Source organism: Trachypithecus francoisi, unplaced genomic scaffold, assembly GCF_009764315.1.
Source record: "Trachypithecus francoisi isolate TF-2019V2 unplaced genomic scaffold, Tfra_2.0 Lachesis_group4, whole genome shotgun sequence".
Classification (NCBI taxonomy): Eukaryota; Metazoa; Chordata; class Mammalia; order Primates; family Cercopithecidae; genus Trachypithecus; species Trachypithecus francoisi.
Window position 1 is genome coordinate 99685416 of NW_022681469.1, and position 27840 is coordinate 99713255.

Consider the following 27840-nt stretch of genomic DNA (forward strand, 5'->3'; position numbering starts at 1 on the left):
GACATACCACATTCTGTTTCACTCCTTCCTGCTTTGCAAAGGGTACTTTATAAAGAAAACGAAAATTGCTGTTTCTTAAGTAAATATTTCTAAGATTAAATTTTTTTAACCAATATTTTGATGAGTCTTTAAAATCCCCACGTTCATTAAAGTTTTTATTTTATCTAAAACTGCACAAAATTAGTACAAATGTGAGACATTATCTGGGGCCCTGTTGACATTAAAAGTGATTAATGAGACATAATTTTGCCATGTGTGGACCTTGATTATATCCTAGATTTAGAAAAAAATTGGGGGGATAGTGAGGGATATTTGACTGTGGCCTATTGGAGAATATAAAATTATTCTTAATATTCTTAGCTGTAATAATAGTGGTGGTTTAAAGCCACTGTCTTTATTAGGTGATGCTTGCTCTGAAGTATTTAGAAGTGAAGTGTCTGCAATTTCATTTCAAATGGCTTAGAAGAAAAAAGGATACATAAGCTTAAGTATATAAAGAGAGATAAAATAAACATGGCAAGATATTAATAATTAGTGAATTTAGGTGATGGATGTTTGGATGATCATTGTAAAATTTTAACTGTTTTGTATTCTTAACATATTTCAAAATACAAAATTGAGGCAAGAAATGAGACATATACGTTCTTATCTAATTTGAATTCTTCTAAAATGTCTACTTAAGCTTTAGTGAACTCGAGAAAGTATATGTGAATTAAATAAATCACTGGAAAAGGTGATTCTTTTATAAAGTCTGTGTTGTGCTTTGTCAAGATATATCTTTATTTTTAAGCTGCCAGATAGTTTTGAGCCAGATTTAATGCCAAATTAATAATGATATTAACCTTTATGGGTAATATACTTGCCTGGTTCTAATTTTCTGTTGTCTTTATTGAATGCCATTTATTGCAATCCACTTCAAATCATTTTTAAAAAATAAGATATAAAAGAAATTCAATGATTGAATAAATAAACTTTTCCTGGCTTTTTGGTTTGATTTGTTAGAACAGATAGAAGAGTCATTCAGAAAGTTTGCAGCTATTCAACTTTGATAAGAGCCATTTTAGAATTTAATCAGTTTGATTTCATAATTCCATGACCCTGGAAAACCAGTTTAGGGTGTATGGAGGAAAAACATTTTACCAGTTAAATGTATAATACCACCTTTGTTAAGTCTTCCCTCTGAGTCTTCATTCTTCCTGTAAGAGAAATATTAACTTTACTATCTTATGACCATTAATTTAGTAATATTTTAGAATATTGAAGTTCATATTTTCCTGAACTATTGGCTGTTCCTGTAAGAATCAGGTATATTGTTAATATATTGTTACAGTCTGCATGTTTGTCCTAAAATTTGTATTTTTACTTATGAAGAGTGTTTTAATTTAGCCAAGTAGAGGCCATTTTATATATAGAAACTATAAATTTCTTGATGTCTTAAAGAATCAGCACTTTCAATAGTAATTCCATAGATGAAGGCCTTATATACTATATGTTTGTGATAGATTCAAAGATTTCTTATAGGTTTGCATTCCAGAAGAGGTACAACTTTTCCTCTTGGAGTATCTGATTATTACTGTGGATCAGAAAGCCCTGTAATTAACGGAAAAATTAATATGCCTTTTTTTTTAGTTTTGATCTCAAAAATGATTAGCAGCCAACTTCATAATACAGTTCTCTCATTTTATATCTTCTTTTAATATTTTCTTCTTTGCTCAACCAAAAGAAGGTTTAATTTTATGATTGATGAATTTTTCTAACTGAAGGCTAAAAAATGCTGATTGATATAAAGTAGGTAGAATGTAAAAGTTCTTTCTGTGAATGTCTTCAGTATTTTTTTTGGAAATGGAAAACTAAATTTGTAATAACATATTTTAGGATTAAGCAAAAAACTATTTAATTTGAGTTTTTTGCTTTATAGTTGAAAATTGAGAAAACCATGAAAGAAAAAGAAGAACTGTTAAAGTTAATTGCCGTTCTGGAAAAAGAGACAGCACAACTTCGAGAACAAGTTGGGAGAATGGAAAGAGAACTTAACCATGAGAAGGAAAGATGTGACCAACTGCAAGCGGAACAAAAGGTTAGTTGTGTCTTGTGTAACTGACTGAAGTTGATAGTATATTGCCTGAAACCCACCTTTTTAAAGAGCTGAACCAATTAAGTAAGCAAAAACCAGGTATTGAGAAAAGTAGCCTTTTAGATAGACATTTATATAAGAACAGGTCAGTTCCTATTAACCTTCTGCCACAGCTGCTTTTATGTTTGTAAGATGGTTAAAATACTTTTAGACTTTTGGTACCAGGCTTGTAGAGGTAGTCCCTGACAACTATTTCCAGATGTTTTACATCTAATTGTAGAATACTTGATAAATTTTTTGTTCTTGTTTAGAAATACAATTAGAAATGATAAGCACTGAATAAAGGAAAAATAGAATACATAAATTAAAATTACTTTTCAAAATAGTGTAATTTGGTGAAATAAGATGTAGTATTAGACAAAATTTTGAAATTTTTAATGGGAGAAATGTTATATTATCCTAAGAAACAAACTAGTTAAAATTGGCAGAATTTCTTGAGCTAAGAAAAAGAGAGACAGGTACAATGCAAGCAGAAAACATTGTGGTTTCATTAGTAATAGAAATAGACTTGTAAGAAGCCAAAAACAGTGAAAAAACAGTTATCTAGTCATTGAATTGTTTAATATTTTCACAAGAAAAGCAATTTGTTCTGATGAAACTTATACAGACTGTGATCATATATATTACAGTCTCACTTATAGTAGAGCTGGTGGGATATACTTATGCCCATTGACAGTATTGAGCTGTTGTTTCCTGAGAATGGGGTCTGTTCTGTTATCCTTCTGTTCAACAAGGCCTCCAGCAATTGCTTAATAATTGCTAAATGAACTATTAGTCCTGTGATGCTCAAACATTTTTATACTCCAGTGGAGTGGTTATATATTGCATACCTGGGCAGAGATGTTATATAAGTAAGTCTTAAATTCTGAAAAGATTTTCCTTGCTTTGTTCTATTTGTTTGAGGATTGCTCTTTTCAGTTAGAGGGTAAACATAATGTCAAGTACTATGTACATTTACAAATCTCCTTATAAATGTCTGTGAAGTCTTCACTTCTGTCTTTTCTATTGTTAGTCTTTTTAGTTAAAAATATGCAAGTATTTCCCAGTTTTACTTTTAGTGTCCTGCAGCAGACTGTAGGACTATAGGAGTAGGATTTTCCATTTGGTTAAGGAACTACTTTTTTCATTTGAACCTTTCAAGCAGGTATACCAAATATTCAAATATAGTGAAATCTCATAATATGTGCCCTCCATGACTATTAGGACATTCAGCTAATTTTTTTTTTTTTTTTTTTTTTACTCATTTGTTGTAATTCTCTTGCTGCTTTGTGTAGTTATTACTCTCTTTTTCTCCATTCTTTACATATTTTTCTCATGATTTATACCTGGATTTGGCAGTTTTCCAAAGTGTAATGTCAATCTTTTTTTTTTTTCCACTGTATTGCAAGCCAGAGGGATCAAGGTGAGATAGATAACTCATGAAAAAGGCCCATTTCACCATGTCGTAAGCCCATGAGATCAAGAATATCCTGAAATGTGGCCTTTGGGGTTTTAACTCTGATTACTTTGAAATCCAAGAAAAGAATGGATGATTGTGTGAATAGGAATGGCAGAATGATAGACCTTCATTTATGTGAAATTACATATATATACGCACATCAGGCCATTTCTGTGGTTCATTTGAGTATTAGCTGAGATTTAAACAGTCTCACATTCTCTGTCCTTTCCAGGTGATAAAGGGGTTAAGGACTACAGGCAAGACTAAAGTGGTAGACTGAGGTCAGGGGATTAATGAAGCAAAACTTGTAGGAGATTGTGGCCTTGGTGCTCAGAAGAGGTCTTCAGCAGAAGTTTTTATGGCAACTCTTAAATCTTGATGACACTCACTAATCTTGGAGGAGACTACTTCTCTGCTGCCATTCTTGCATTAGGGCATATTCTCTGGGAGGCACTTGAAAGTGATTTTTTTTTTTTTTTTTTTTTTTGAGACGGAGTCTGGCTCTGTCGCCCAGGCTGGAGTGCAGTGGCCGGATCTCAGCTCACTGCAAGCTCACCTCCTGGGTTTACGTCATTCTCCTGCCTCAGCCTTCCAGGTAGCTGGGACTACAGGCGCCCGCCACCTCGCCCGGCTAGTTTTTTGTATTTTTTAGTAGAGACGGGGTTTCACCATGTTAGCCAGGATGGTCTCGATCTCCTGACCTCGTGATCTGCCCGTCTCGGCCTCCCAAAGTGCTGGGATTACAGGCTTCAGCCACCGCGCCCGGCGTGAAAGTGATTTTTTTAAATGATGCTCCATATTATAGAAAAGGTTGATAAAAGTACCTGGAATGGTACTTGATGCATGGGAGGTTCTCCCTAAATGTAAGTAGCTATTATTATTTTACTATTTTTTTTTTTTTTTCCACTGTATTACAAGCCAGAGGGATCAAGGTGAGATAGATACTCATGAAAAAGGCCCATTTCACCATGTCGTAAGCCCATGAGATCAAGAATATCCTGAAATGTGGCCTTTGGGGTTTTAACTCTGATTACTTTGAAATCCAAGAAAAGAATGGATGATTGTGTGAATAGGAATGGCAGAATGATAGACCTTCATTTATGTGAAATTACATATATATACGCACATCAGGCCATTTCTGTGGTTCATTTGAGTATTAGCTGAGATTTAAACAGTCTCACATTCTCTGTCCTTTCCAGGTGATAAAGGGGTTAAGGACTACAGGCAAGACTAAAGTGGTAGACTGAGGTCAGGGGATTAATGAAGCAAAACTTGTAGGAGATTGTGGCCTTGGTGCTCAGAAGAGGTCTTCAGCAGAAGTTTTTATGGCAACTCTTAAATCTTGATGACACTCACTAATCTTGGAGGAGACTACTTCTCTGCTGCCATTCTTGCATTAGGGCATATTCTCTGGGAGGCACTTGAAAGTGATTTTTTTTTTTTTTTTTTTTTTTTTTTTGAGACGGAGTCTGGCTCTGTCGCCCAGGCTGGAGTGCAGTGGCCGGATCTCAGCTCACTGCAAGCTCACCTCCTGGGTTTACGTCATTCTCCTGCCTCAGCCTTCCAGGTAGCTGGGACTACAGGCGCCCGCCACCTCGCCCGGCTAGTTTTTTGTATTTTTTAGTAGAGACGGGGTTTCACCATGTTAGCCAGGATGGTCTCGATCTCCTGACCTCGTGATCTGCCCGTCTCGGCCTCCCAAAGTGCTGGGATTACAGGCTTCAGCCACCGCGCCCGGCGTGAAAGTGATTTTTTAAATGATGCTCCATATTATAGAAAAGGTTGATAAAAGTACCTGGAATGGTACTTGATGCATGGGAGGTTCTCCCTAAATGTAAGTAGCTATTATTATTTTACTATTTTTTTTTTTTTTTTTTTTTTTTTTGAGGCGGAGTCTCGCTCTGTCGCCCAGGCTGGAGTGCAGTGGCCGGATCTCAGCTCACTGCAAGCCCCGCCTCCCGGGTTTACGCCATTCTCCTGCCTCAGCCTCCCGAGTAGCTGGGACTACAGGCGCCCGCCACCTCGCCCGGCTAGTTTTTTTTGTATTTTTTAGTAGAGACGGGGTTTCACAGTGTTCGCCAGGATGGTCTCGATCTCCTGACCTCGTGATCCGCCCGTCTCGGCCTCCCAAAGTGCTGGGATTACAGGCTTGAGCCACCGCGCCCGGCGTGAAAGTGATTTTTTAAATGATGCTCCATATTATAGAAAAGGTTGATAAAAGTACCTGGAATGGTACTTGATGCATGGGAGGTTCTCCCTAAATGTAAGTAGCTATTATTATTTTACTATTTTTTTTTTTTTTTTTTTTTTTTTTGAGGCGGAGTCTCGCTCTGTCGCCCAGGCTGGAGTGCAGTGGCCGGATCTCAGCTCACTGCAAGCCCCGCCTCCCGGGTTTACGCCATTCTCCTGCCTCAGCCTCCCGAGTAGCTGGGACTACAGGCGCCCGCCACCTTGCCCGGCTAGTTTTTTTTGTATTTTTAGTAGAGACGGGGTTTCACAGTGTTCGCCAGGATGGTCTCGATCTCCTGACCTCGTGATCCGCCCGTCTCGGCCTCCCAAAGTGCTGGGATTACAGGCTTGAGCCACCGCGCCCGGCCTATTTTACTATTTTTTATAATATGAACCAGAGAATCATCAAGGAAGGACTAAAATATAAAGTGTCATCCGACAGGAGTGGAAATTCATAGCATTTCCCTCAGATTCTAAAAGTATGATGCATATATACTGTAACCAAAAAAACACTCTAAGTTATAAAACATATGTGGTGACAATTGTTTATTTTCTGGGGATAAAACGTGTTTGCCCAAAGTTCCTCTTTGTTCCTCTTTGTTACTATCAACGGACTTTTAGTTTAATTTATTTTTTATTTTTTTATGAATTTGCTTCATATTCCAAAATTAGTCTCCTTCTGGGCTGCTACAGCTCCAGACTTTCAAACTGGTTTGGTTGGATGGCTTATAAAATCTGTGACATTTCTTGGCATTTGTTTTAAATCTGTTCCATGGTGTGAATCCTATAGTAGTTCTAGAGGTCTTCTATTTGAGGTACTGAGTATATAAACTGTTGAATATCTGAAAGATTGTTCTGATGTATCATCTATAATTTTATTTACAGTTTTATAATGGATACTCCATGTAATAAGCAGAGACCTTCATTTTCTTCATAATAGAAATTTATTGCATTTCGATTCTTTTATAAAATAATATGACTAGCTTATTACCCATTCCATACTTGACAAAAAATAAAAGTGAATTGAATGTCTGTAATTGTTTATTAATAAAATTTTTCATCTTTTATCACATTGACTTTTATCACTCTAAAGTGCTCTAATATTTAAAACTAAATGAAATTCTGATAATTACAATTCTTTAACTCAGTGAATTAATTGACACCCACTAATTGAAATTTCTGTATCTATGGATTTGTGTATTTTGGACATTTAACATGAATGGAATTATATAATATGTGGCCTTTGTGACTGGCTTATTTCACTTAGCGTAATGTTTTCAAGGTTCATCCATGTTGTAATATATATTATTAATTCATTCCTTTTATTGCCAAATAATCTGTTGTACTGATGAGTATTTTTTAAAAACCCCATCTTTACATTTATCAAAGACTTCTGTGAAAATTAGCAGTTTGTATGTTTCATTGTGTTCTCGTTTGTATTTTGGAGTGCTAGATACATATTGGAAATTGAAAGATTTAAAATTGAGGCTCAGAGAACCAATGATTTTGAATCTTGTTTTTCAAACAGGACTAAAAAGAGCTGTGCCCCTATTAAATTTTTCAGTTAGTTTAGTTTATAATTTTTTGGAGCCTAAAGTATGAATTGAGTTTTTTCATATAATTGTATTTTCAACTTGAATAACAAAATGGATATAATGTACTTCAAGACATTTTGGAACTATATTATATTTGAGAATATTAAAGTAATATTGCCAAAACGATGTAATGGAGGCTGTTACAAACTGTTAAATGTACTCATACTGTTTTGATTCTTAAGTTTCACAAACTGGGTAGGAGACATCACCAGGTATTTGGGAAGTATCGTAGGTATAGGAGTGAGACAATGTGCAAGATCTCTTCTCTGGCTAGTGTGGACCTCTTAAGCTATCTTTATCTTTTTGGCTTTTTCTTCTCTAAAATGTAAACATATTTCGCATTGTTGTAGAGTGACAGCATATACTCCAAAGAATAACTTGTCATCACATGGAGTTTTCCTTTTTATTCTCATTGAAATTGCTTTCAAAAGGTGGTCACTTAGTTTTTCTGAGTTCAGGCTTCCTCATGGATAACTCATCTGGTTAACAAGTGGCAGAGTTGAGAACCTGAAAAACCAAGATAGATGTTTTTGTTGCTATATTACAATGGCTTATAATAACAGACGCAAGTGTGGTATGTCTCTTTATTCATCGAGTGTTTGTGGAATAAATAGGTAACAATGAGTTTTGGGGCTTGTGGCGTTCTGACCAGTTTTTATTGTAGTCAAAAGAAGGATCTGAAGGTGACATTTTGCTTTGGATATGGGATTTTATGGTCTTGAAAAGGATTAAAAAAAACATAAAAACTATCATTCTTGGACAGTCCTGGTTTACTATATGTAAGCTATTTACAGTGTTTTCTTTTTATGCATCTTTAGTGTTTTTCTGTGGCCTTCCAGTTCTTTTAAGAAGTTTTAAAAAGAGCGCTATTTTGCACTTTATCATTTTACAAATATTGTGGGTATTCTGGCATTTAAAGGGACGAAAATACCAGTTTGTAACAGCTAACAAATGAAAGAGTTTGTATTACTAAAACTCAGCAGTCATTTGTCTCCCTCTAGCGATCACATTAACTGTGCCACATTGCCCATTTACTTACCATGTTTTGATTGAAAACCTGAAAAAATTAGTTTCATACGTCTTAAATTATGTTTCACATTTTATGGAATTTGATTTACATTTATCTAAGATTGTCCTGATTATAATTTTAATAGAAAATCAATAGTTCCTGTAAAGATTTTGGGAAGCCTTTATTATCTTGTTTCATTGAGCCTGAGAAGCCATGGTAATACGTTATTACTTCCAGGAAGAAATAATCCAAGTAAACTAAGACATGCCATTGATTGTAAGATACATCACCGTTTCAGAAAGGATAAATTGTGGGAAAAAATTAGCATATAGTTTTAGTACAGTAATGTAATGTCTTTGTGGATGTTAGTCATTGAAATGGTTTTCTCATTTATAGAAGAAACTTTTCTTATCAGAATATTCTAGGACACATAATGGTATGGTTAGATGAAACTCATTGATAATACAATTGAAGGATCATATGCATTAAAAGTTTAAAGTTTAGAATTTTGAGTTGCAAGAACTTAAGTCAAATGGAGTTCTTTTTGATAAATGGAATTTTATGGTGGGAGCTTTGTAATATGTCAGCTTTGCTAGGCTGAACTTATTTTCCAGAGTTCCCTTCTCTGTAATTTGTTTAGAATGAGCCACAGGAGAGATTCTTGCATGAGATGAGGCAGAAGTGAAGCAGCAGCCATTTTTGTAGCTTATACAAGTTGTGGCTTCTCTCCTGGCTCACCTTGTTGGTATGAGGTAATAGTAGCCAGGCTGCAATTGCCCTACCTTCTGTGGAATCCTCTTTCAGTTTCTCCATCTCCTGGGTTAGGTCTGTCAGGAAGGACCCCAGCATGCTCAAGACACCTTGAGACTATCAGGGTCAGAATAAAAACCAACATGGACTTCAGTTTTCAGTCCATTCTGGTGGGCTTCAGCTGGTGATTGTGGATCCTATTTTGTTCTTGCTTTTCCCACTTTATAAATGTCTTTCTTGATTGCCTGCCTTACACAAACTAGTTCCAGTTTCTACCATTACACAAGATCAAATCTCTTAGTGTCTCTCTCAGTCTGTCTGTTCATCTGTCTGTCTTTCTCTCTCTCCCCAGCTGTTTGCTTATCTGGTTAAGCGCTTACTGATAAATTTACCATGGTACATAATGCTTAAGGAGTTTTTAATAAAATTTCGAATTTGAAATTCTAATAATGTACATTAACATTTAGGAAATTGAATTAACCATTTTCCCTTCAAAATGGTAGTGGCATCTTTTGGAGTACTAAAGTATTCTTCAGTGTATTGTAAGTAATTTTGAGGATTCTTATAAAGAACCAACCTGGTAAAATGTGTAGATAAAGGTTTCTGTCTGGTATAATTTTCCTTCTGCCTGAAAGGACTTTCTTTAACATTTTTGTAGTGCAGGTCTTCTATTGATGAATTTGTTCAACCTTTGCATGTTAAGTTAAGAAAAGTCTTATTTTTACCTTTAGTTTTAAAAGAGATTTTTGTTGTGTATAGAATTCTAGATAGATAGTTTTTGTATTTGAGTCTTTTAAAAATGTGGTTCTTCTCACATTTATTGTTTTTGATGAGAAATTCAATGTCGTTGGTATTTTTCTTCCTCTGTATTTAATGTGTTTTTTCCCTCTTACTATTTTTAGGATTTACTCTTTATCATTGAATTTAAGCAGTTGATTATGTTGTGTCCTCTTTATTTTCTTTATTTTTCATGCTTGGGGTTCAGTGACCTTTTTGTATCTGTATACTTAGGGTTTTCATTAAATTTTGAAAATTTTAGGCCATTATTTCTTCAGCTGTTTTTTCTGTCTTTCCTGTTCTTCAGGGACTTGAGTACACATATGTTTTGTTGCTTAAAGTTGTTTCAGAGCTCACTCGTGCTTTTTTTTTTTCCACTCGTGCCTTTTTTTTTGGTCTCTTTTCTCTCTGTTTCATTTTAAATAGTTAAATTTTGTATGTCTCCAAGTTCACTAATCTTTTCTTTGCAATATTTAATCTGCCATTAGTCCTATCCAGTGTATATATATTTTTTATTTCAGACATTGTCATTTTCTTTTTTTTTTTTTTTTTTTTTTTTTGAGGCGGAGTCTCGCTCTGTCACCCAGACTGGAGTGCAGTGGCCAGATCTCAGCTCACTGCAAGCTCCGCCTCCCGGGTTTACGCCATTCTCCTGCCTCAGCCTCCTGAGTAGCTGGGACTACAGGCGCCCACCACCTCGCCCGGCTCGTTTTTGTATTTTTAGTAGAGATGGGGTTTCACCGTGTTAGCCAGGATGGTCTCGATCTCCTGACCTCGTGATCCGCCCATCTCGGCCTCCCAAAGTGCTGGGATTACAGGGACATTGTCATTTTCATTCCTGGAAGTTTGATTTGAGTCTTTTTCATGTCTTTCATGTTTCTGTGTATACTGTGTTCAATTTTCTTCTAGCTTCTTGAACATATGGAATACACATGTTTAAATGTCTATTCATTAACTTGATCTGGCTCATTTCTGTATCAGTCTTGATTGATTGGCTTTTCTACTCATTATGGGTTATATTTTTCTGCCTCTCTGCATGCCTAGTAATTTTTGATTGGATGTCATATATTGTGAATTATACCTTGCTGGGTGTTGGGATATTTTTTATATTCCTAAAAATATTCTTGAGGTTTGTTCTGGGATGTGGTTTAATTACTTGGCAACAGTTTGATCCTTTTGAGCCTTGTTTTCACGCTTTGCTTGGTGGTACCAGAGCAGCATTTTAGACTGGGGTTACTCTCTCTCCACTACTGAGAAAAGACTATACTGTAATAGTTCTCCCATGAATTATGAGTTTTTCCATTCTAGCTGGTAGGAATAACCACTATTCCTGGCCCTTTTTGAGTTCCAGGCACTGTTCCCTGTAGTCCTTTTTGGGTAATTTTTTTCTCCAGCCTGGGTTAATTTCCTCACATGCATGTGCTGTTCAGTAATCAGCTAAGACTTGAGGGGGACTCCTTGCAGATCTCTTGAGTTCTTTTTCTACATAATCCTTCTCTGGTACTCTGTCCTGAAAACTCTATTCTCCTTAGCTTTCCTAGACTCTCAGTTTCTCCCCATAACTCAGGGAGACCACTGGATTCTGCCTGAGTTGGCCCTCTTTGCCCTGTGGCCTTAAAAGTCACTCTAGACAGTAATAAGGTAGAGCAGTTATAGAGGTGACCTGTGTTGTTTCTTTTCTTTTGGGGATCACTAACCTTTTATCCTGACGTCCAGTGGCTTGAGAGCTGTTCTTCATTCAGTTTTTTTAGTTTTCAGGTGGTAGAGTTCATTCAGTTCTTGTTATTCTATCTTGGCACTATTTTAGTTGCATCTATTTGTGTGTTTTAGAGTTGCTATCAGAAGAAATGTTTATTTAGAGGAACCAAGATGTTCTTTCTCAAATGATTTGAATTATCTGGTATTCTAGGTACCCAGGTTTAAAAGCCTGTATGGTTTTTCTACACGTATTTGGCCTTCTGTTCTTAGTTTTCTTTTCCATGGTACTCAAAGTAGCTGGTTCAGAAACTTTGTTACTGGTCTGTGTTGGAATGAAAAATGTACACTGCAATGTATGTAAATGCATTACTTCCTTCATTGAGAAAGTATTGCTGTGAAAAGCTATTAGGTGAACCCAACAGTGTGGTTAGTGATATAGTTGATTTATATTTTTTATAAGTGTCTTGTCTTGATATAGCCTGGTAACTGTCGGTGGTCTAGTACTGTTCCCCTAGTCACACTCTTGAGTAGCTGCTTGTACTTTACTTAGTTTAACAAATGTGGACTTTTATTTAATATGCTTTTTATTGGACTCAAGAATATAGATAGGTTCTGTAAGATTGTACCCAGGATTACTCAGTTTCAGATATAAAAGAAAGCAAGCATCCAAAAGCCAACCTATATTAACGTCAGTTATCTTGATTTTTAAAAAATATGTAGTTTGCCAGGTGCGGTGGCTCACGCCTGTAATCCCAGCACTTTGGGAGGCTGAGGTGGGCGGATCACGAGGTCAAGAGATTGAGACCATCCTGGCCAACATGGTGAAACCTGTCTCTACTAAAAATACAAAAATTAGGTGGGTGTGGTGGCACATGCCTGTAGTCCCAGCTACTCGAGAGGCTGAGACAGGAGAATTGCTTGAACCTGGGAAGTGGAGGTTGCAGTAAGCTGAGATCGTGCCACTGCACTCTAGCCTGGTGACAGAAGACTTCGTCTCAAAAAAAAAGCATACAATTGGATGGTTTTTTGTATATTTACAGAGTCATGCCACCATCACCACAATTTAATTTTAGGATGGTTTTTATCATCCCCCAAAGAAACCTTGAGTCTGTTAACAGTCACTCCTTACATACCCCCGTCTCCATCCCTAGGTAACCACGAGTCTACTTTCTGTGTCTCTGTATTTGCCTTTTTTTTTTTGCATTTGCATAATGATTTTGAGGTTCATCCATAGATCAGTACTTTGTTTCTTTTTATTGCTTAATAATATTCTGTATCTTGATGTAAAAAAATTTTTTTTTTTGGAGACGGAGTCTCGCTCTGTCGCCCAGGCTGGAGTGCAGTGGCTGGATCTCAGCTCACTGCAAGCTCCGCCTCCCAGGTTTACGCCATTCTCCTGCCTCAGCCTCCCGAGTAGCTGGGACTACAGGCACCAGCCACCTTGCCCAGCTAGCTTTTTGTATTTTTTAGTAGAGACGGGGTTTCACCGTGTTAGCCAGGATGGTCTCAAACTCCTGACCTCGTGATCTGCCTGTCTCGGCCTCCCAAAGTGCTGGGATTACAGGCTTGAGCCACCGCGCCCGGCCAAAAAATTTTTTTAAAATATAGAGACAAGGCCTCACTATGTTTCCCAGCGGGCCTCAAACTCCTGGACTCCAGCCATCCTCTCACCCCAGCCTCTCAAGTAGTTGGGACTACAGGTGTGCACCAGTGTGCTTGGCTCATATCTACATTTTTGATTTTTGAGGCAAATATTTTTCTGACAAGTGCTTTACTGTTTTGAGATCCTCTATCATATGTATTTGTTGCCCTTCAAATTGGCTGTTTTTAGATTAAGTATACTCAGTATCATAGCAATGTTTGAACTATCTTTGTAATTTCCTTATTTTTGGCTTTTAGTTGCTACATTTTCTCTTCAAGAATCAGATATTTAAAGTAATTTGCAATAGTAGTTGAATTTGGATATGATCAGTGGTGCATATCTTATACTTTATTACATAGCCAATTTAATTTTTTGTCTTAATGGCAGTGTATCAGATGGGTTACTTGATTTGAATACTAGTCAGGGATAAATAATGAATTAGAGTGAAGACAAAGAAATCCAACAGTGTAAAGTGTTTGTTGTTGTTGTTAATGTAACAGTCTATGTCATAAGTCATTGAAGTCTGGGGAAGGGAGCGTGGATTGGCTTTACATGATTATTCAGGGGCCTTGTTACCTTTTATATCATTCCACTGCCCACCCTTAGATTCCTAGAGAATTTATGTCTTCATGATAGAAACTTAGTCACTGGCATATCCTGGTTTCAGCTGGCTGAAAAGGGGAAAGAGATCTTAGACAAGGCATGATCAATAATGTAAGTTCTAGAGGTGGAAGTAATATATATAATTTCATTGATATTTAACTGATGACAATTTAGATAACTATAATGCATTACAAGAGAAGCTGGGAATAAAGTGTAGTTGGGCAGTGATATGTAATTACTATGGTTGAAAGGAGATCATAATTTGGCAGACAACCAGCAGTCCCTGCCACAACACACAACACCAATGTAGTACCAGCAGTCTCTGCCACAACACAACACCAATGTAGTAGTCTTTGAATTTAGCAGTTTATGAATGAGATCTGGAAATTATCTTTGAAGAGTATCTTATAGCTTAATCTGTTTATTAGTACCACTGTTAAGAAAGGTCATATCAAGAGTAGATAAAAATCAAATTACCAAAATTTCAATACCTCATTTATTAAAATTTTCAGTTATTATTTTAGAAAACTTTTTAAGAATATTGGAAAGTTGAAATCATTCTCAGTTCTTCCATTTACTAGCTGTGTAACCTTTGATAAACTACCTAACTTCTCTGTGGCTCACTTCTCTCATGTGAACAAGCATCATAGTTGTTCCTAATTCCTAGGCCATGTGGGCTCATCAAATGAGAATGTATTATGCATAAAGCACATAGAATTTCCTACACAGTAGCTCTCAAGATAGCTGTTATTGTTATCATAGCATTAGGTACCTGGTTTTGGACAGAAGCAGTTTAAGGCGTTTACTATCTAATACATGGAATTGCCAAAAACCGATTTTGAATTTATGATCTAATTGAATTTGTTTTTGTTTGTTTTTGCCGATTGTCATCAAGAAAAGATACAAAAGGCTTAATTTTAATACATGGGGTGATGATTATGACTTATGTATACATAGCAATATATTTCTTTCAAGCCAGTTACTTTAATATTGTACCTGCTCTACAAAGTAAGTTTTAAGAAATTCATAATGTATTATTTCTACAATATATTTATATACTTTTAAATCCATAATTTTTGTATTGATAAGTACATAACTATAAAATGAAGCATTTTTATAGTTTATTTCATAAGACTACATCATTGAGTAGTTCCCATTCAATCTAATTAAAAGGTAATTTAAGTTATACTACCTTAAATTTTTGTACTTATTCCCTAACTCTTTAAAAATGTATATGAAACCTAATGTTCAAAAAAAAAATCAGTAGTCTGTGGAATAAATTCATATTCAGGAAATTATTTAGACACTAGTATATTTGTAGCCTGTCTCTCTTCCCCCTCCTCTCCACTCCAACCACAAAAATAATGCTTGGATCTGTTATTTTCTATAAAAGTTGAATTTAAGTGCATTTGTTCATAGCAGATTTTTCAGTGAATTGAAGGTAGCCCTCATTACACTTTTTACTATAGTAATGCATCACTTAACAATGGGGATATGTTCTGAGAAATGGGTCGTTAGGTGATTTCCTCTTTGTGCAAACATCATAGAGTGTACTTACACAAACCTAGATAGTATAGCCTACTACACACCTAGGCTATATGGTATAACCTATTGCTCCTAGGCTATAAACCTGTAGGGCATGTTAGTGTACTGAATACTGTAGGCAGTTGTAACACATGGTAAATATTTGTGCATCTAAACATATCTAGACATCTTAGAAAAGGAAAGGTACAGTAAAATATTGTATAAAATGTAAAATTTATTATACCTGTTTAGGGCATTTACCACAAATGGAACTTGCAGGACTGGCAGTGCTCTAGGTTATTCACCGAGTGAGTAGTGAGTGAACGTGAAGGCCCAGGGCATTGCTGTACACTACTGTAGATTTTATAAACATTGTATACTTAGACTACACTAAATTAATTAATTATTATTATTATTTTTGAGATGGAGTCTTGCTCTGTTGCCCAGGCTGGAGTACAGTGAGTGCAGTGGTGTGATCTCGGCTCACTGCAACCTCTGGCTTCAGGGTTCAGGTGATTCTCATGCCTCAGCCTCCTGAGTAACTGGGATTACAGGTGCACGCCACCACACCTGGCTGATTTTTATGTTTTTAGTAGAGACAGGGTTTTACGATGTTGGTTAGGCTGGTCTCGTACGCCTGACCTCAGGTGATCTGCCCGCCTCGGCCTCCCAAAGCTGGGATTACAGACATGAGCCACTGCACCTGGCCAGACTACACTAAGTTTATAAAAAAATTTTTTCTCCAAAAATAAATTAACCTTAGCTTACTGTAACTTTTTCACTCTCTAACTTTATTTTTAAAAAGTTTTTGATTCTTTTGAAATAACTCTTAGCTCAAAACGCAAACATGTACAGCTGTGCAAAAATACTCTTTCTTTGTATCCAAATTCCATAAGCTTTTTTCGATTTTAAAAAGTTTTTGTTTTCTTTTCTTTTTTTATTTTATTTTGTTTTGAGATGGGGTCTTGCTCTGTCGCCCAGGCTGGAGTGCAGTGGTGTGATCTAGGCTCATTGCAACTTCCGCCTCCTGTGTTCAAGCAATTCTCCTGCCTCAGCCTCTTGAGTAGCTGGAACTACAGGCACACACCACCACGACTAGCTACTTTTCTTGTTTTTGTTTTTGTTTTGTATTTTGAGTAGAAATGGGGTTTCACCATGTTGGCCAGGCAGGTCTTGAACTACTGACCTCAGGTGATCCACCCACCTAGGCCCCCCAAAGTGCTGGGATTACAGATGTGAGCTGCCACACCTGGCCAAATATTGTTATTTTTGTCTGGTGGATTTCCAGAAACCAGAGAAGATGCATTTATAGTCTGTGTAGCTGTCATCATAACTTGGTATTTTAGTTGATTTCAAAAGTAGGGTGTTCGAGAAAAGCCAGATTAAGTAAAATGAGTGAGATTTGATTTATAATGTGACTAGCAATTTTCATAAACAGTTGTTTTGTCAATAATTTGCTATTTAAAGTGTTCAGTTGCTAGTTTACTAAATTTTACTCTGTATGTGTGTGAATCTAGAATACCATTCCTTTTTTCTAGATAATTGTTAGTGATAATGTATCTGGTTTCTTCATATGCTTTTGTTTATAATCAGAATTTTATTTTTTAACATGAGAATAAATGTGCTCTGTTATTTTAAATACTTTTAAAATGTGTTTAGCCACCTAGATGAATGATTCATAATCTTTTTATCTGGTTATTCATATGTGAGAGTTATGACTTACGGGAATTGGTAGTAGTGGCTCTTGGAAACAGTGATTTTTCAGTTTAGGAGTGAGAGGAAAGTCCCTGCATGAATCTGAAGTACTCATATCTCTTTATCTCCCTTTGCCCCAATTTTTATGATTGTTTTCTTATTGGTATACAATTTAGCAGGCTTAATTATCTGATGGAGGTTTTCTTTGTTTTAATATTAGAATTATGATGTGCTCTTGGCATCATTTACAAATGGTGACCAAAAGTGTTTTAGAAAAATTGTGTTTTAGATTTTACTCTTTTAAAGTTAATTTTTGAAAGCATGATTCCTAGTTGTCTGAAATGGCAAAGCTCTTAACTTTTTCATGCTAAGGAGGACTGAGCCACATTGAAGATGCTTATGCTTAACTCAGATGTGAAAACTAGAGGCCTGAAGACTAATCCTTACTTTATCTTTTTCATGTCTTTTGAAAGGAGGCTTGGATGCTGAGAAGCTATCAGGTGCCTTTATGGGCACCAGAGAAAGAGTCTAAACGCTTGTAGTTAGAGTTAATATATAATTCACTGTGAAGTTAACTGACTCAAAGCAATTAGTTCATGATTTACATTCAGTTGCTAGTGATATTTTTCTCTTTTCCTATGCGTTTTGTAGAATGCTGTATACTCATTATAGGGCTTCATTACTTTCAGGATTGGAAGCTAATTTTGTCCTAGGGAGAAATACTTGGGTTAAATCTGTAGTGTACTTGCAGTGCCAAGAGAGCATTGGTAAAACTAAAAATGTAAAAAAATGTAAACTTTATTTAGAAACCTCTCTGGCTGTCTTTATAAATCAACACAACAAATCCTGAAAATGTGCCCAATTTCACAGCAATCATTATGATTGCAGAGGAAATAAATATTACTTGTTTTTTCTCTGGTATTATGGCATTGGAACAAAAAAAGCATTTTGTACAACAGTTTTTGGTTAGTGTTACAAATTCAGTCAGACAAACATTTGCTTTGAACAAAAATTTATCAATAGGGTGTATCTGACTTTTATAAAATAATGTAGCAATGTGCATATTCTAGCAAGATATTTAAAATGATATTCTATCAAAATATTTGGGTGAGTTCTTTTATGTGAATTAAAGTGAAATATAAATACTATATAATGTTTCATACTTTTAACCTGGCAGAATGATAATTTTTTAAGTTTTCGTTGCCGGGTAGGTAAGTATTACTGTTTTGGGGAGAAATTTTAAAACTGTTCTTTAATAAAAATAATTTTATTTTAATTTACCAATTCTTTTATTGTATAGTTTTCTATAACAAAGCACCTCCCTGTATACACTGTTATATTTGAGTCTTATAAATTGTCCATTTAAAGTAGAATATTCCAAGTAGAAATACATGCAATTTGTTGCACTAACTACCTCTTTTGTATTTGTCTTAGTATCTTTCAATATTTGTTTAGGCGTCTGAGTCACACTGGCAAGAACATTAGGAACATGGCTTTAGGCATATTTTAGTGCTTTGATGGGACTTAGTTACCTGTGCTAGAAAAAGTGGGTGTTAACCTCGATGGTGTCGTGTAAGACTTGATTTGTCGTGACTAATTTTTAAAAATTTTTCCTCATTTTTCTTGCCTGCCCCCTGGTGGAGAAAAGTTAGTAAAATCAACACACAGGGTGCATGAAAAGTCTGAAGGTGGGGGGAAAATGTATATAAAAAAAGTAATCGGCCGGGCGCGGTGGCTCAAGCCTGTAATCCCAGCACTTTGGGAGGCCGAGGCGGGCGGATCACGAGGTCAGGAGATCGAGACCATCCTGGCTAACACTGTGAAACCCCGTCTCTACTAAAAAATACAAAAAACTAGCCGGGCGAGGTGGCGGGCGCCTGTAGTCCCAGCTACTCGGAGGCTGAGGCAGGAGAATGGCGTGAACCCGGGAGGCAGAGCTTGCAGTGAGCTGAGATCCTGCCACTGCACTCCAGCCTGGGCGACAGAGCGAGACTCCGTCTCAAAAAAAAAATAAATAAAAAATAAAAAATAAAAAATAAAAAATAAAAAAAGTAATCATTGCTCATGTGTGTAGTCCCAGCACTTTTGGAGGCCGAGGCAGGAGGATTGTTTGAGCCCAGGAGTTTCAGCCTGGGTGACATGGCAAAACCCTGTCTCTGTTAAAAAAATAAAAACAAAACATTAGCCAGATGTGGTGGGAGTGCCTATAGTCGCAACTACCTGGGAGACTAAGGTGGGAGGATCACCTGAGCTTGGGAAGTCGAGGCTGCAGTGAGCTGTGATTGCGCCACTCTACTGCAGCCTGAGTGACAAAGTGAGACCCCAGACAAACAAAAAACAAATTATCGATTAATTTAGTATATGAAAATTTAAATATATGTTATCATTTCAGGTTTTATAGTCTTAGCTTCTCAATTTTGGAGGGAACAAATGTGGGACTAAAATTCTAAGAATACATGGTTTTCTTAAAGATATGCAAATTTGCTTTACTGGTTATGTTTCTGTGTTTCTCAAAATACCTTCTCACTTCTCAGGGTCTTACTGAAGTAACACAAAGTTTAAAAATGGAAAATGAAGAGTTTAAGAAGAGGTTCAGTGATGCTACATCCAAAGCCCTCCAGCTTGAGGAAGATATTGTGTCAGTAACACATAAAGCAATTGAAAAAGAAACTGAGTTAGACAGGTATTTCTCATGCTTTTAAAAAATAAATTCAATAAAAATTTTAAAACTTTAAAACATTATAATGTTACTTTATCATACCTATCTCAGTTTAAAGGACAAACTCAGGAAGGCACAACATGAAAGAGAACAACTTGAATGTCAGTTGAAGACAGAGAAGGATGAGAAGGAACTTTATAAGGTAATGCATTTGTTCCATATTTATTGCCTGTTACTTCAAAAGAAATGACGCCACAGCTTAGGGGCTGTAGGTCAGCAATTGAGGAGCAGCTTAGCTGAGTGGTTCTGGCTCTAGTCTCTTGTGTAGTTGCAGTCAGGATGTTGGCAGGGGCTTCAGTCAGCTGAAGGCTTGATTGGGACTGGAAGATCTGCTTCCGAGATGGCTTACTCACGTGGCTTTTGACAGGAGGCCCTTCAGCTCCTCTTGAAGTGGTCTTTTCATAGGCTGCTTGGATATCCTCACAGCATGGCAGCTAGCTTCTCTCAGAGTGAGTGATCCAGGAGAGAGCAAGGAGGAAGTCACAGTCATGTTGTGTATCACCCCTAAAAGTTAGTTTTCAGGAAATTAATTTGCTTCTGTTTTAGATACTTAACAGGTAGTGTGTAATAAGAGGTTTAATGACATTAAGATACTTGTTTATCACAATTCATGTAACTATTTTTCCTTTTTAAGAACATACATATATATATACCTTGGGGAGAACATTGATTTAGTAACGATCCTGTTTTAGAGTTTGACTTTTAGAATATCTTCAGAGATGTCATTTTGTAAAAATATCATCACTGCTAACAAATCTTGACCGCTTGAAGTTTTAATTTTTTTAATTTGAGATGGAGTCTTACTCTGTCACCCAGGCTCGAATGCAGTAGCGCAATCTCAGCCTACTGCAAGCTCCACCTCCCGGGTTCACGCCACACTCCTGCCTCAGCCTCCCGAGTAGCTGGTGCCTGTGACCACCTCTGGCTAATTTTTTTTTTTTTTTTTTTTTTTTTAGTAGAGACAGGGTTTCACCATGTTAGTCTGGCTGGTCTCGATCTCCTGACCTCATGATCTGCCCGCCTCAGCCTCCCAAAGCGCTGGGATTACAGGTGTGAGCCACCGCACCCAGCCAGTTTTGATTTTATTTTATTTTTAAGCAACCCTGAAATATAGGGTAGTTAGCTTAATTGTCACTAATAATGTTGTGGGTGCAGATTGAGACTTATTTTTTTAAGTGGCTCATAAGCATTTCCTGAAGGCAATTCCAGATGAGGAATTTCAAGAACATTCTGAGTTAAGTCCATTTCTTGTTAAGTCAGTTTAATGAGCTGATGATTATGAAAATCAGGTAGTGTTTTAAAGTGATGCTGCAAGGGTGTTGGCTGCTGATGCCTTCAGAGAATCAGGAGTTAATATTCTATCCTTGTGAACAAGAATTAGTCCTTCAGCATTCTGTACATTTAAAGAGGAAAGTTCAAGAAGTAAGTTAATTCATTTCTCCTCAGTACTCTTAACCAAAGTAAGATATACTTGATAGTGGACACTAGGGGTCTGTACTTTTACAATTCCAGTTATTGAATTTGATTTGTGTATCTGTTAGGAGCAAATCTGCAATAGCGAAAGTCACGGGAAAATCAACATAGTTGGGTTAGTCAACAAATACATTTTTCGGCACATTAAAACTAAGTGATATCGTACTTTTAGCCTGCAGAAAATGGAATTGTTTGAGATGTTGTTTTTGAATGTACCCCTTCTAGTTTTCCAGAGTCTTGTCATGCCAGATTTGAGTATGCCAAGTAACATAATTTGTTTCCCCAAAACAACAGCCAAATCTGTTTGCATTTTTAAAGAGAACCTGAAACCATTAAATCAAAGGAAAAGACTTTAGAGATCAGGTAATGTTGTTAGGCCTTAGAATAATCTCTATGGAAAATAAAAAAGCTTAGAAAAGCTGTGTTCTGCTCCTGCATGCTTAACTAGTCATTTGGCAGAACCTGGGTCTCCTAAATCCTAGTCTAGTATGTCTTTCCTTCCTTTCATTATCTTTGGGCTAGAAATATAATGGTATTTTAAACCTTGACTAACTTAGGTCATGGAGTTAGAATATTCTTGACATTTTCAAACACCATTACAGGTACATTTGAAGAATACAGAAATAGAAAATACCAAGCTTATGTCAGAGGTCCAGACTTTAAAAAATTTAGATGGGAATAAAGAAAGCGTGATTACTCATTTCAAAGAAGAGATTGGCAGGCTGCAGTTGTGTTTGGCTGAAAAGGAAAATCTGCAAAGGACTTTCCTGCTTACACCCTCAAGTAAAGTAAGTACTTTTGCTGTATGTATTTGAAGATTGTAAAACATACCTATGAAATGTATGCAATATGATTTTCATTTTTAATTCCCCCAACCTTTTGTTTTGAAAAAGTTCAAATTTACAAAACAATTGGAAGAACAGAACAGTGTATACTAATGTATGCTAAAATATTTTGCTTTTCTTTGTTTCATCTCCCCCATTTATATGCCCTTTTTTCCTGAGTGATGTGAATTGCAAGTATTATGATAATTTACTCTAAATACTTTAGCATATCTCCTTTATGAACAAGTACATTCTTCTCCATAGTCATAACACCATTATTACACCTAAGAATTTAGCATTGATTAATAGTCATTCTTGTATATAGTTCGTTCACATTCAAATTGCCCCAAATATATTCTTATATAACCTTTAAAATTTTGTGATTCAGAGTTAAAGACTATATATTATTTTGATTGTTGTATTTAGAGTCTGTTTCAATCTAGAATAGTGTCCCTACACTTTTTATGACATTGATATTTTTGGAGAAGACAGGCTAGTCTGAGAAAATGTTTATAATCTGGATTTGTCTGTTCTCATGACTAGATTCAGGTGAGACATTTTTGCAAGAAAAGACATAGATGATGTTTTGTCCATCCTGTTGGAGTCATATCAGAAATTATATAATGTTGATTTGTTCCATTCTTGATAATGTTAGGTTTAATAATTTGTTTAAAGTTATGCCTACCTGTCTCTGTATAGGTGCCTTTCTTTTCTTCTTTGTGATTATTAAGCAATCTGTATAAACACCCTATTCTCCAACAGCCTTTCCCCAATGGTTTTATAGTCCTTTGATGCTCCTTACCTGCAGCAGCTATTACCTTGGTAATAATTAATGATAGAAAAATGGTGATTTAAAAAATTCTATTATTCCTTCTATGTTTATTTGTAGGTAATCTTTTATAATGAGGAAGTTCCTGTCACCCCTCCCTCTTTTTTTAATGTAACTTTGTACTTACAGATTTTTTGTTGCATATTTTGAATAATCATCATTATTCTTTTTCGTACCCAAATTGTTCTGAATTTAACCAGGGGAATCTTTTCAAGCCTGCTTTTTTGTCCTGATATGTTCCTATAATGCTTTGAATACTTACTTGCTTTATGGCACAACTGTATGTTCTAACTTCAGGTTGTTCCCCCAGACCTGATGTTACCATTTCTCCAAGAAACTCTGGTTTTTTTAGTAGGTAATGGTATTTTGAAATCAAGAACTGGATCCTGTTGCTACTATGGGGCTGCTGCTTTGCACTTTCAGTGGGTATTTTGCATCTTTAATTTATATTGATAGCTCCAGTTCAGGTTTAGTACCTTAGGCTTCTTCTTTCCTTTGCTCCATTCCATATTTTTATCTCTCTTCTCCCACTTCCAATAATAAATCTACTAAATAAAGCTAAGGTATTTTTACAGCCCTTTTTTCTTAGAAGATGTTTCACTAAGGATATATAGATCACCATGTTCAAAAGTTACTTGAACTATTTTTTTTGCATACATATATTATAAATTTGTAATATAATTTCATTTGTTTGTATTTAATTTTAATGTTTGCTTTTATTCTGTTTGATTTAATTTTATTTTTTGAATATGTAAAACAGTTGTTTTGTTAAGAAGTCAAAATGATAGAAAAATTTTACTCTGAGGTCTCAATCTTTTCCTTATTTTTTTAAACCCTTTTCTTACCTATACCCATAGGTAAACATTTTCATAAGTTTCTAGTTTATTCTTCTGTTTCTTTTTGTACAAATAAGCTTATATATGCATGTGTACATGTACATACATACTTCTTTATCCTCTTCTTTCTTAAAAAAGGTGGCACTACTATACATACCGTTTTGCATCTTTTTCTCACTGAACAAAATAAGTTGCTAGTTATTCCATATCAGTTCGTATAGATCTTCCTCATTTGAAAAAAATGGCCACATAATATTCCATTATATAGATTTGCCTTGATTGATTCATTATTTCTTATGATGTTATTTTTAGTAATTTGCTATTAAAAATACTCAGACATAGTTAATGTAATACCTAAAATGTCAGAAGTGCATGACATTTAGAATTAATGATTAATCCTTGTTACTTTTTTTTTTTCTTTTTTTTTTTTTGAGGCAGAGTCTCGCTCTGTCGCCTGGGCTGGAATGCAGTGGCCGGATCTCAGCTCACTGCAAGCTCCGCCTCCCGGGTGTACACCATTCTCCTGCCTCAGCCTCTCAAGTAGCTGGGACTACAGGCACCCGCCACCTCACCCGGCTAGTTTTTGTATTTTTAGTAGAGACGAGGTTTCACCGTGTTAGCCAGGATGGTCTCGATCTCCTGACCTCGTGATCTGCCCATCTCGGCCTCCCAAAGTGCTGGGATTACAGGCTTGAGCCACTGCGCCCGACCAATCCTTGTTACTTTTTAATGTAACAGATTGCCAATGCAAACCTGAGAAGTGTATTTGATTATTTGTTGTTTAATAAGATGCTAAAAATTTCTCTAAGCATCTTTTTCCTATTTAAGCAAGACTTCTGTGAGGAAAAGCATAGTTATGGAAGTACCTGAGAAAAATGAGTACTAGTTGCTAAAGCTTTTTAAAAGATTGTAAAAGTAGTTTGAGGTTATGGTTATAAAAAAATTTAAACAGTATGTGAGGGTACAGAGTAAAATGTAACCCTCTTCCCTTCTCAGATAAGTCAATATTGAATTTATGAATATATGTATATTTATATTTTAACACAAATTAGAATTTGTACTTTTTTTCCTTTTTTAACAAGTTTATAAATGGATATCTTGCACTGTGATACACATGTGGATCTTTTTCATACATCGTAACAGCTGCCTAGTATTTCTTCTCTTCATTTAACAACTGTATAGTATATGTTTTTTGATTGTTTATAGTCTTCAGCTTTTATAAGCATCCTGCAGTAAACATCCTTATAGCAATATGTAGGCACATTTATAATCCATAGAATAAATTCTTTCAAGTAGAATTACTGGGTCAATGAGTATTTAAATTTTGATAGTTATTTTCAAATTACCTTTCAAAAAAAATGTTCTGTTAATTTTTTTTATTCCCACCAAGAGTATATGAGATATGTATTGTTTGTAATGACTGCACAGACTTTGATAATATGGGAGTAGTATATCGTAGCTTATCATAAATTCTCATATTGGTAGACATTTTAGGTTCTTAATAATTTTTCATTATTTTAGTATTTTGTTGAATCCTTGTAAAGCTAAACCTATGTCTGCCCTTTGATAATTTTCTTGGAAACTTACGGAAATAAAATTGCTAGATCAAAAGCTGTGAGAATTTTTAAGCTGCTGATGAATGTCGTAAACATCTGATGAGAAAAGGTGCCAGTTACAGTTTATATAAGCCCACCTGTTTGTGAATGTGCCAGTTTCTCAAAACCCATGCAAATATTGGAATGTTACTGGTTTTTAATCTTTGTTAGTTTGCAAGGTGAATGGCATTTATTTTTACTTATTTATTTGATTGTTAGTGAGTTGAATTTTTTACTGCATAGTCGCATTTATTTCTTTAAAAAGTTTTGTATGTTCATGACTTTTGACTTTTTTTGTTTTGTTTCTCCTTTTCCTATTGACTAGAAAAGTTATTTATGTCAAGTATTATTATACCTTTCTTGAATATATTACATATAATTTTCTTCTAGTTCTTTTTCTTCTCCTTTGACATATAGAAGTTGGCAATATTTGTATAGGTAGATCTATTAGTGTGATGCCTCTGAAGATTTTGTCCATGCCAACACTGCGTAAAATCATCATTTACATATTCTTCTAATGGGCTAACACTTTAGAAACCAATATTGGGTTGCCTTTTTTTTTTCCCTGATTTTACATTATTTTTAGTACAGAGATTAAAAGCAGGAAGTTGAATAAACTAAATTTATTGTGTTTATAATGTTTAAATATTATAATGTTTAAACATTAATATTAAAGGAAATAATTTCATCATGGCAATTTTAGCTTTTTAAAGATACTTTTAGGTTTGTCAAGTAGTATGTGTTACTTTTCATTTTCCCAGTGGCTCGTCTTTACTACTTGTATATCAATATTTTGTTTTTAGAACTAAGGCCTAGGCCGGGCGCGGTGGCTCAAGCCTGTAATCCCAGCACTTTGGGAGGCCGAGGCGGGCGGATCACGAGGTCAGGAGATCGAGACCATCCTGGCGAACACTGTGAAATCCCGTCTCTACTAAAAAATACAAAAAACTAGCCGGACGAGGTGGCGGGCGTCTGTAGTCCCAGCTACTCGGGAGGCTGAGGCAGGAGAATGGCGTGAACCTGGGAGGCGGAGCTTGCAGTGAGCTGAGATCCGGCCACTGCACTCCAGCCCCGGCGACAGAGCAAGACTCCGTCTCAAAAAAAAAAAAAAAAAAAAAAAAAAAAAAAAAAAGAACTAAGGCCTAAATCTGTTCTGTGTTTTTATAATGATATGAAATAGGTTAGATTATATTTGATGTCTTTTTTTTTTTTTTTTTTTTGTGAGACAGAGTCTCGCTCTGTCGCCCAGGTTGGAGTGCAGTGGTGGGATCTCCACTCACTGCAAGCTCCACCTCTTGGGTTCATGCCATTCTCCTGCCTCAGCCTCCCGAGAAGCTGGGACTACAGGCACCCGCCACCACGCCCGGCTAATTTTTTTTGTATTTTTAGTAGAGACAGGGTTTCACCGTGTTCTCCAGCATGGTCTCAATCTCCTAACCTTGTGATCCCTCCCACCTTGGCCTCCCAAAGTGTTGGGATTACAGGTGTGAGCCACCGCGCCTGGCGATGTCTTTTAGGGTAGAAAGTAGGAAACATCTTTTAACCAAAATTTTTGGTGTTGCAAAGAAGCTTTTGGAATGATTTTTTTGGGTAGTCATACAAAATGAGGGTCAGTATTTCTAGGAGGGGAGATTCTGGGGGATGGGATCTTTTGTTTGAGCCTCAGTTTGGGCAGGTCCTTAAGCACTGGGTATGTTGCCTGACTCCCTGTACTTTAGGTTCCTTGTGTATGAAGTAGTAGCAGTGAAACGAAGTACATAGGGTTGTTATAGAGGGAACCTAAAACAAAGTTACTTCTTAAGTTTTTTGTAGGCGTATACTTTGTAAGTCATGAGTAGCAAAATCAATATCTGAAATTTTGGCCCTGTTCAAATATACGAAAATTGTTTCTGCTTCTGTTTTTTACTTGAGTGGTTGAATTACAAATATATTTATCTGCTTTCTTCAGGAAGATAATTTTTTTTTAAAGGAGCAACTTCGTAAAGCAGAGGAACAGGTTCAGGCAACTCGGCAAGAAGTTGTCTTTCTGGCTAAAGAACTTAGTGATGCTGTCAACGTACGAGACAGAACAATGGCAGACCTGCATACTGCACGCTTGGAAAATGAGAAAGTGAAAAAGCAGTTAGCTGATGCAGTGGCAGAACTTAAACTAAATGCTATGAAAAAAGATCAGGTAAAGCAAGTTAATTTTGAATTTGCATTTTGATTTAAAAAACCACTATAATCTCACAAAATTGTAAATTGTGTTAAAATAAGGCAGGTCAGATTTCTGATCAGAGAATGTTAAATTTTCATTCCTTTTGTTTAGTCATTGTGACTTCTTGGCTTACAGTTAATGTATGCTGTAAGAAAAACTTGTGTGAGCGAATTCTTAATGGTTGGTGAAAGCTGCCCTATTAAATATGTTGATGTCAGATATGTATTGCTTTGTTTGGAATTTCTTACTAGCTGTATAAAACGTATTATGGTT

At 35.9% G+C, this 27840-nt stretch overlaps 1 protein-coding gene across 12 annotated transcripts in view; it reads left to right on the plus strand.

Annotated features, from left to right (window-relative positions):
* The window catches only part of TAX1BP1 (Tax1 binding protein 1), a 91723-nt gene that overhangs the window by 27886 nt on the left and 35997 nt on the right, over positions 1 to 27840 (plus strand). For 11 of the 12 annotated variants that reach the window (XM_033191899.1, XM_033191901.1, XM_033191903.1 and 8 more), the window contains exons 5-9: positions 1919 to 2077; positions 19629 to 19777; positions 19865 to 19955; positions 21889 to 22074; positions 27319 to 27543. In XM_033191899.1, the coding sequence (XP_033047790.1) occupies positions 1919 to 2077; positions 19629 to 19777; positions 19865 to 19955; positions 21889 to 22074; positions 27319 to 27543 (810 nt within the window). The remainder of the gene's footprint in view (positions 1 to 1918; positions 2078 to 19628; positions 19778 to 19864; positions 19956 to 21888; positions 22075 to 27318; positions 27544 to 27840) is intronic. The other variant, XM_033191902.1, reaches the window with a different exon arrangement.